We start from the raw sequence: 10497 nt of genomic DNA, 5'->3' as shown, positions 1-10497 counted from the left end.
GAGGAGAGGCATTCAGGAATAGTCAAGTGTGAGGGAAGGTTAGGGTTTATTGGGGGATGGGGATGTGAGGGTGAGAAGGAGGGAAAAGTGACAGACGATAAATGACGGTGTCTTACACTGAGCAGGCAATATATTTAGTGTAGTATGAGCTGGCAATATATAAGTCTAATGTCAAAATTCTTTAACCAAATTATAAACAAAGAATAGATTAAGCCAGCTTTACATTCAAGAGTGACATCACTAATGAGTGTTGCAGAACACAAAAGTTTGTGACATCATTCGTGAGCGACAGTGTACAAGAACTGGTGCCATCACTAAAGTGCGATAGCATAGATGACATTCCTAAAGAGCGACTTTATAACATGAGAGTTGGTGACACCGCATGTCATTGACATAGCACATAACAGTTGGAGACATCACATAATATGAGTTTCAGTTTTAGTAAGAGTTTTACGCCACTTGCGACACAATAAGGTCATATAAGTGGCAAAGATTAGAGGTGTTACAAGAGAGTAAAAAACATAAAAAAGGAGGAGAGATCAGGACACACCAGAGCACCCACCAACCACCCACATAATATGAGTGACATAGAAACTAGTGTCAGTGACACGACATGTGAATGACATGAACACTAACGTCAGTGACATCACATGTGAGTGACAAAGCACACGACAGTAGGTGACATATGGGAGTGACACAGGCCACAAGAGCTGGTAGCGTCAATAAAGGGCAACGGCTCAAGAACTAATGACATTCCTTATGAGTTGTTGACATCATAACATATGAATGACACAGCACACAAGACTTGGTGACATCACATGCGAGTCATACAGCACACAAGACTTGGTGACATCACATGCGAGTCATACAGCACACAAGACTTGGTGACATCACATGCGAGTCATACAGCACACAAGACTTGGTGACATCACATGCGAGTCATACAGCACACAAGACTTGGTGACATCACATGCGAGTCATACAGCACACAAGAGTGGTGGACTTTGCGGAGAGGGAGAGCCAGCATAATGACATCCAACATTCTCCTCTAGTAGCAAAAAAAAAATAAGAGACAGGAGCAAACGATCCTCGTGAGAAGCAGAAGGTACTGACCATCTCAGAGCACTTGAGACTCAAATAAGAATTAGTGAATACCTTCACAAATGACTTACTATAGTACATGTACCGCATAATTTCTTCACGTTCCCTGTGGATTCTGCCCTCTGCAAAAATGAAGGAAAAAATGTAATTAAATTAAAGTCATAGCTACTTGATTCATCTGTCTACAGGTGGGAGGGGGTGGGGGGCTGCGTGACGGGGGAGGGGCTGAAGAAAGGCCAATCATAGCTTGGTGTTGCTTGATATTTCAATATCACACATCAAATAATAATAATATTAATAATATCAATAAAAACAAAAATAACAACAATATCTAAAACATGTCAATAACATCAATAATAATATTCTTAACAATAATAAGAATTAATAATAATAGTAATAATAATGATAGCAAATAATATAAATACTAGATCAGATGTTGCATTCCAACCCTGAAAAGTTCATAGAGTTTAACAGTATAACCTATTTACATATGGACAATTGAAACATTATTGCAATTGATTCGCCACAGAATTTTGACTGATCTGCATACATTTTACATGGGAGAAACAAAATAAAGCAATTTCTTCAAAATAGAATTTCACGTAAGCACAGTATATTTCATGTTCAGGGTATGGAAAAGAAAGCATTCTTTGTCTCTCTCTCCATGGAGCTATAATAAAAGCAGGAAGTTTCTGTAATGTGAGCTGGTATCATGCCAGTGTTTTTGGGTTTTTTTCATAAGAGTTTTACGGCACTTGCAACACAATAAGGTCATATAAGTGCCGAAGATTAGAGGTGTTACAAGAGAGTAGCAAACATAAAAAAGAAGGAGGGGAGATAAGGAAGATAGATGTTTGATAGGAAAGAAGAAGCAAACCACACCAGAGCATCCGCCAACCACCCACTTGCCAGTGTTTGGCATGTTGAGAGTAGCGCATCTGCACAAGTCTAAAGGCCAGATATTTCAAACACGAGACAGCACAAATACTCAATACAGATGAACCTACTCAAACAATCACCTATTTAAGACAACCTAAATAGTTTCAGTAAGAACTTGAAACACTTTCAGTAGTCCTACCTGTGACATTCTTTGACTCTGAAAAGTCCCAGACTTCCCCGAGAAACTCGGAACTGTAAGACCTGAAAAGTCAGAGAAACACAAAGCATGTAGCACTCACAGCCTCTTTTTGTGCCTTTTCAATTCTCACAGCCAAAGTACATAGTGGAACATTCATCAATCAAATCTTCATTTGATTCTGTTTGATACATTTGAAGGAGGCCAGGTTTCCTTTAAGGAGAGGCAAAAGCTCGAAATTTTGCACAATTTCATCAAAGTCTGAAAAATCAAATATGTTTGATTTTTTAGATTTAAAAAGTACAGCGCACTGACATAAACGGTTACAGTACAACCATCTCCATCAAATGGAAGCCTATTGAAATTACAAGCAAAATGTTTCGTTTTTAAAAAAAATTTTTATGCTGAACTTTCTACAAGGTACATTTGAACTGAGTACCCTTTGATAATTGATTTGATTTGGTACTCACTACCCAGGCTTGAAGAACTCATCCACACAATGAAGTGACAAAAATAAATACAATTCACACAACATTTTCCTAAACCACTGACTCTTATTTCGTAATGTTGGAGACTTTGGCAGTTTCCTATTCAATAGTATCTACAGTCTAGCATGCACACAGTGAATATATTCATGGTAAAATAATCACAAAGGTAACACATTTTCTGGTCCCCAATTTTTTCTTATACATGTATATTCTTTGTATTTCAAATAAAAACCTTTCAAAATTTGTACGTAATGAAAAACTTTCCGCAACCTGCCAATTTCCCTAAGTGGATGCTAGACCGTATTTGTTCTTTCTGGAATGAAAAAGTGTCATTTTATACAAATTCTTCATTTCTGTTCTTTGCATCAAATGGAGTAAAAAAGGCATCCCCGCCTTGCTCAGATTATGTATGGTATATAATACGTAATGCAAATACAAAAAGCAACCAGAAAACAAATGTTGATACATATACTCACACAGGCAAATACACACCTACATATATATGCATGCATACACATACTCAAAAACATATATGGCGTGAGAGAGAGAGAAAGAGAGAGAGAGAGATAGATGGAGAGAGAGATAGATAGAGAGAGGGAAAGAGAAAGAGATAGACAAAGAGAGAAATAGACAGAAAGAGAGAGAGAGAGAGAGGACAGAGAGAGACAGACAGAGAGAGAGAGAGAGAGAGAGAGAGAGAGAGAGAGAGAGAGAGAGAGAGAGAGAGAGAGAGAGAGAGAAAGAAATAGAAAAAGAGAGAGAGGGAGAGAGACAGAGAGAGAGAGAGAGAGAAAGACAATGTTATCCTTACACGGAACTGTTGGGAGCAGCTGTGGTTGTTGAGATCATGCTTTTGTTACCGGAGGGAGGACCCCCTGAGACCAGAGCTGGGCCTGCAATTGTCGGGAAAAGAACTGGAAATTTTAAAAGTTCTAAATGTCAGGGATTTTTACATCACATTCGACACACTTTAGATAATTTACGAGGCAAGCTTTAATAGTGTCTGTCAGAGCCCACCCAGGCTGAAGCAGACAGCATCATAACCTCAAGTCTACAGCCTGTGACAGCAAAGCCTCTAATCACTATACCACAGACACCCCTGAAAAAAAAAAAAAGTGTCACGACGTGGTGGAATCAGGCGCTCGTCAGTTTTTTTGGCATGTGGAGTTATTGATATTATCGGAAAGCTTTTTCATTTGCCTTGCTTTCAATGAAAAAACAAACAAACGCATCTATCTTGAATAGAAGTCAAGATATTTGCGATTGAAGGAGGTGAGGTCGCCTGGTTTCAGTGATGAAATTAGCATGAAAATGGCTGCCAAAGTTTGATAACTCTAATAGCCAGAGTCCTTGAAAACTGGAAAATTACAAATTTTCGGCCTTTAATTAACGTTTTCAGTCAAATACCCAGGGACATAAAAGGGTTTGAGCCAAAAAACAAAATTTGATAAAAATTGCCTAACTGGCGGAAAAATGCGTTTCTCCGATTTCATTATTTTGACGAGCGCCTGATTTCACCTCGATGCCTCACAAATGACGTAAGTTTTGTTAAAAGAACATCAACCCCCCCCCCCCCCCCCTCCTCCACCCCATTCTTGAATTCTTAACAACTTCAAGATAGCTCTCATACATTCTTGTGTTAAAAAACATGAGGAAAGTTGCCATCCTAGCGTGTAATGTACACATGTGAGGCAGCGTGGTGAAATCAGGCACTCGTCAAAACAGTGAAATCAAGGAAACCGCCATTTTTCTGGGCGTTGGGCAATTTTTTCCCCATATTATCTCTTTGCCTCAAAACCTTTTATAATATCTTTTTAAAAAAAATATTTTTGAGTGGATGTTACAGAAAAATATATTTTTGTGTGGATGTTACAGAAAAATGTTCACTAAAGGCACAAAATATGTAAATGTTCAGTTTCCAAGGAAACTCAAGCTTTGGAAGTCACCAAACTTTGGCGGCCATTTTTGAGCTAATTTTATCTTTCATATCAGTCGACCCCACCACCTTCTTCAGTCACAGATACCTCGACTTCTATTCAAAATAGAGGAGTACTCTTTTTGCCAAATGCAAGACAAATGAACATGCTTTAAGATGCTACCAATATCTCCATATGCCCCAAAATTGACCAGCGCCTGATTCCACAGCGTTGTGACAAATGTTAAAAAATTAACCATACAGGATTTCATAACTGTTCTACAATATAGAACTTTTATAGGAAAACAGATGAAAGATTTGAAATCTGCGAGAACCAAAATGTACTAATCATGTAAATCTTTAATTTTGAAAAGGACCACAAAATGACTGAAACAGTTCATCACATGCTACATGTCTTTTGATTCAATGACTTGCAACAGATAAATCTTTTCTACACTTTTCATATTGGATATAACCCATTTCGTAATGGAGCCATTTATACAGTGTAACACTGATAGCTTGAATTCGTCGGAACCGGCCTCGGTAGTTTGTGGGATCTGTAGTTCGAGGGATATCTTACAAAGATAAAAAAGAAGACCGCAGGCCCAGTTCCACGGATGCGTGATTTCGAGTCTTCTGTGTTCAACCTATTCTGTATTATACTATATATTGATCTTCCATTACAGTTAGCAAAAAACTTACCCAAGACAAAAGAGAGGGCACCACCAAAGTAGTTGATGCAGGTCCCGATGGCTGTGGCTGTCACTCGCTGATGGGGAGGGAACCACTGCGATGACAAGGCCGGCATGGCACCCATTCCAATAGGACCACCGAGACCGTTCAGAAACTGACCCACGTGGATGAGACTGTGAAAGTAGTAGAAAACAGCAGTAGAAGCACATCGGAACATTTGATGTTGTTTTTGTTGCTAAAGATTCAGCAAAAGCTGGGCCTTTGCCCTTCTGTCCAATGCCAAGCAGTGGAACATTTGATATCTTCAGTTGTTATTTCTTTTTGAGGGATTGGAGGAATCGGGCAAATACATATTGTATCTTTCGTTGTAATTTATTGCAATTATTTAAGCCCCCGTTTACACAACTAGTAATATAATTTTGACGGTGAGTTCTTTGACTCTATAAGCAAGGGGTTACACATCCTGCCTGATAGACATACCTACAAACTGACAGAGAGGATACTTGATAATACATTTGTGAGACGTGTTAAGAAAATGAATTACTTCTACTATTTTAGCTCTGTAGAAATAGATGTGTTGAATTGATAGGCTGAGTTTTTACAATTCATTAGTTTGAAATAATAAAAGACATGGTAAACTTGAAGAAAATGACTTCAACTGAGAGTCTACAAATTAACTCCGTTGTTGATTTTCTGCTGATATCTCCATTTGTGAAGTGCGAGAAGTAACTCATTTTGTCAGCACGTCCCATATTTTCTCCATATAGGAAACAAAGTTATACACAAACAAAAGTTTAGCAAATTCTTTTGATAAAAATGCTTTCTTTGAAATATTGTTAACATGCCTATTTGTATTCAAGTGTTTGTGTACCGGAGAGAGAGAGAGAGAGAGAGAGAGAGAGAGAGAGAGAGAGAGAGAGAGAGAGAGAGAGAGAGAGAAAGAGAGAGAGAGAGAGAGAGAGAGAGAGAGAGAAAGATTCATCATTTCTTTTTTAAATAATTAAAATACAGTCAAACCTGTGTAAGACGGCCACCCATTGTCAAGGAGAAAAGTGGCCGTATAAGACAGGTCGCCGTCTTAGGCAGGACTGATCAAAATGAAGAAAACAAACCATTCCCATCTGAGGTCCCAATCGAAAGTAGCCGCATTGTTGTTGTTTTTGTTGTTGTTTTTGTTGTTTTTGTTGTTGTTGGTTTGTATTTTGTTTGTTATTTTTATTTTGTTGCTGATTTTGCGCAAGGGTGACAATAAAACTAAATGTATCAGACGATGAAGACCGAGTGCCTTGTTAAAACAAACACATGGGTCGCCACCACTCGGAGAACGAGGGACGCTTCTGTCGCAAGTTCATGTTGACGTCCTTTGTTACTTTGTTACAGACTGAGTAAACACCACTGATCTCACTTACTGCTTGTGTATGAGTTCTGGGCGGGGCTTATGAGATATGAGGGTTCACATGCTTACCTCACCAACAGCTAAAAATCGGTACCTATTGGTCAACAGTGGGAGGGGCCTATGCAACATGATCGGTTGGAGGGACTACCTAACAACAACAAGTGATTGGATTATGACGGCTCGCCCACAACACCAGGGGCCAGTGCACAATTTATGACAAAACATAATGGAGTCACTAAGGTGGCCGTCTAAGACAGGTGTTATTGCTTAGTGTGATAGGGGTTGTGTGTTAAAATATTGTGGTCGCGGCCGCATTAGGCAGGTGCCCGTTTTACACAGTTAAATTATAATATAGAAAAAACGCAAGGGGGGAAATGGAAAGTGGCCGTTTGTACAGGTGGCCGTCTTATAGAGGTGGCCGTCAGGGCAGGTTCGACTGTATCAACATTTCTCTAGCTCTTCAACATCAGTGGGTTGCAGTGCACTACAGTAAACTATGGTAATTATGACCGCTTTTAAATACATTATAGCCCAAAACTCATGGCAACATGTGTGTCACCATGTGGAGGAATCAGGCGCTCATAAAAATTCGATGAAAGTAGCCAAACTGACGGGTTAATGCCAGTTTCTTCAATTTCATGATTTTGACGTACGCCTGATTTCACCACACTGCCTCACATATCATTGATAAAGCACAGAAATGTACACATGTGGCTCACATCCACGAGGAAAAGGCTCTTACATCGTGGCGGGTCCCGGCTCTGACGTGATCACCCTCATGGTGGAGCCGACAGCAACAAACAGCATGCTGGACACGGTGGCTATGCGCAAACCTGAAGGGAGAGGTTTTAGTTTTTGTGAGAGTCTTACGGCACTTGCAACACAATAAGGTCATATCTTCTTCTTCTCATCCATCTTTAAATGGACATCCCAGTATCTAGTGTGAAGGTTGCTGTTTTCGGCAGGTCCTCCAGGCCCTCTTAGAGTTTTGGATCTCTCTGCCTAGGGTTGGGTCAATATTTCTTTTTAAGTGCTATAAGGTCATATTATTAGTTCTGAAGATTAGAGGTGTTACAAGAGAGTGACCAAAAAAAAAAAAAAAAAAAGGAGAAGAGATAAGGAAGATTAATGTTTTATGGGAAAAAAGGTGCAGACCACATCAGAGCATCTGCTAACCAACCACTCTGAAGGGACAGCATTAGGGAAGGAATACAAAGGTGCCAACTGGCTATGGGGAAAAAAATCTTGAAATTGTATGAACCACTTGGAAACATGTACGAGGGTGCTTAAAACTTATGGACAGTAATTTTGTCTAATACACCTAATATCAAAACCATTTTTGCATAAAGCACAGTATACCACGCATAAAGAGACTGAACTATAAATAAATATATAGGAAGGAATACATATATACAACAATAGACAAAATGGTGATCAGCCTGAATTCGGGTATAATGAAGATAATTTCAGAAATTAGGATTTCTGGACTTATCCGGCAAATTGACATTCCGGGAGAAATATGCTGCAGAGTGTAGCACAACTTAAGAGCAGTCATAAATGTAAAAACGCCAACATATTAAAGATGTTCATTGTCTATCTCTGTCTCCAACCTTCCCTCTCTCTCCATTTGTCTATGCTATGCTAATAATCTCTCTTTTGCTCTTTTCCTTTCCTCTATAAGCCTCTTATCATTTCCCTTTCATTGTTTGATTTGAGACAAAGCATTTCAGGAATTATTCTTAAAAAGAACAAAAAAATTAACATTTGAAGAGCACAGGGGAAAAATGACTGTAGTCACAAACTGAAAACTTTGAGGGTGCCAATTTTAAAAGCTTGTAGATTCAAACCTTCCTATTTGTTTGACAGGTGGTTTATTGTAAAGGGTTGCTGAATGGGAAATCTAACAACAATAATCAACCAACAATTGAACAGAAATACAGTTTCGAGTCAACAGGCATTCAAAATAGGTACCCTCCTGATTTTAAGTCTGTGACTACAGTCGTTTTCACCCAGTAGTCTTTATTTAGTTTTGGGAGCAGAGATCTCTTTTGCTTTATCTGTCTTTCCCCAAAAAATATTTTCATCCATTATCTCTGTCTTTCTGATGAGATGCTGGATCTCAACACCATTGCTTTTATCTTCATCTCTTTCCCCACATCTCACTAACCTTTGACCTGCATGAGCCATGGATAGAAGAGCCCGACCAGCACGTAGGAGACCGGCCCCCAGTTGACCATCCAGGCGATGGTGGCATCGCTCCAGCCAAACGCTTCCTCCGCTGTGTCCGATATGGCACCCCACGAGGCCCAGATGCAGTTCTGGGTCATGGCGTAGAGACTGAACACTATCAGGACATACCAGCGGCGCTTGTAAACCTGTGGCAGTACAAGAAAAAGTTGTTGGTCTACAGACCCGTTGATTTGACTTTCTCTTTACTGTCATGTAAGCTCAAGACTGAAAACAGCTCTTATTATTAAATCTTGAAGTGTCATTATAAAACAGTATATTAAAAAAATTAAATAGACGTTTTAGGTAGGTATTTGTGAGGTAGTGGTGGAATCAGGCTCTCGTCAATTTTTGGGCATATTGAGTTATTGGTATCATCTTAAAGCTTGTTCATTTGTCTTCATTTGGATGAAAAAAATATATGATTATCTTGAATACAAGTCGAGATATTCACAAATGAAGGAGGTGGGGGTCAACTGTTTTCAGAGGTAAAATTAGTGAGAAAATGACCGCCAAAGTTTAGTTATTTCCTTACCTTAAGAGTCCGTGGCAACTGAAAATTTACATAGTGTACCTGTAATCAACGTTTTTCAGAAAAATCCACCCAGAAATGAGTTCTTTAATGGGCACGAAAGGTGTTCAACCAAAAATAAAAAATTTCAAAAAAATTCACAAACTTGCGGAAAAATGCCAGTTTCTTCACTTTGATTATTTGGACGAGAGCCTGATTCCACCACGCTGCCTCACAAATGTTTACGACCACCTGGAGACAATACGCAGTTTCTCTGTCATTGCAGAGTAACACAGTGGCTTCTTTCTATTTTGAAACAACTTCCACTATTTTTGATCTCTTCTTTTTCACTTTGAAACAACTTTCACTATATATCGTCTGTCACATCATACGCTTAGACTGAATGTCCCCACTATATTTTATTAGTATTTTGAAGGCTATGAGCCTCTCTGAAAGTTTTTTTCTTGATGAATAACTGTACTAAAAATAGGGGGAAAACCCTTACTTTCGGATATTCAAAGAGCCCAAATAATGTGTTTTTCATTGTTTATGAGGGATTTGTCAGCCTCAATTAGTCTGCCAGAATATCAGATAGGACTCTTAATTAAATCTAATTCAATTTTTTTTAATTAAAAGAACTGTCTGAAGATACTAGTCCATTTTCAAAAATTTCTCTCAAGAGACATAATTGTCTTAGCCGGTACCAAAATCAGAATGGAACCTTTAACTTCCGCATGAGAGGCAAACACCGTATCCCTCAGCTGATGAGCCTTGTGTTTATACATAGAAACCTTTACCAATGCTGATATTTGGTCACTTTTAATCACTAAATCATGTATAGACATCCCAGATTGGGAAAGCTATTTATGGTCTTTCTGTCTACTGGGATATTGCCTCCCATTCTGCCCGTATTGGCAATAACAAGTAGGGCTGGTTGAAGAAGCCCGTCTCCTAAACAATCTTCATTGAGCTAGTATGGAGGCATGAAGCACTTCCACTTACATTGCTGTATAGACACTGACCTTGAGCTCACTCTCAGGTGCATCTTTAGAACTGGAGGGGTCTTCTGTGTCCTTCGCTGTGGGGGGGGGG

At 39.1% G+C, this 10497-nt stretch overlaps 1 protein-coding gene across 1 annotated transcript in view; it reads right to left on the bottom strand.

Moving 5' to 3' along the window:
- Positions 1-10483, bottom strand: part of LOC101861482 (solute carrier family 49 member 4 homolog) — a gene marked incomplete at its 5' end in the record, with an annotated part of 18296 nt that extends 7813 nt beyond the window's left edge. Inside the window, 7 exon segments of the mRNA XM_035973480.1 lie at positions 1114-1223; positions 2180-2241; positions 3476-3557; positions 5282-5445; positions 7411-7501; positions 8836-9043; positions 10428-10483. Coding sequence (XP_035829373.1) covers positions 1114-1223; positions 2180-2241; positions 3476-3557; positions 5282-5445; positions 7411-7501; positions 8836-9043; positions 10428-10483 — 773 coding nt within the window.
- Positions 10484-10497: the final 14 nt, after the last annotated feature.

Source organism: Aplysia californica, unplaced genomic scaffold (genome assembly GCF_000002075.1).
Source record: "Aplysia californica isolate F4 #8 unplaced genomic scaffold, AplCal3.0 scaffold01280, whole genome shotgun sequence".
In the NCBI taxonomy this organism is placed as follows: domain Eukaryota; kingdom Metazoa; phylum Mollusca; class Gastropoda; order Aplysiida; family Aplysiidae; genus Aplysia; species Aplysia californica.
This window is presented reverse-complemented; position numbering and strand designations above follow the sequence as displayed.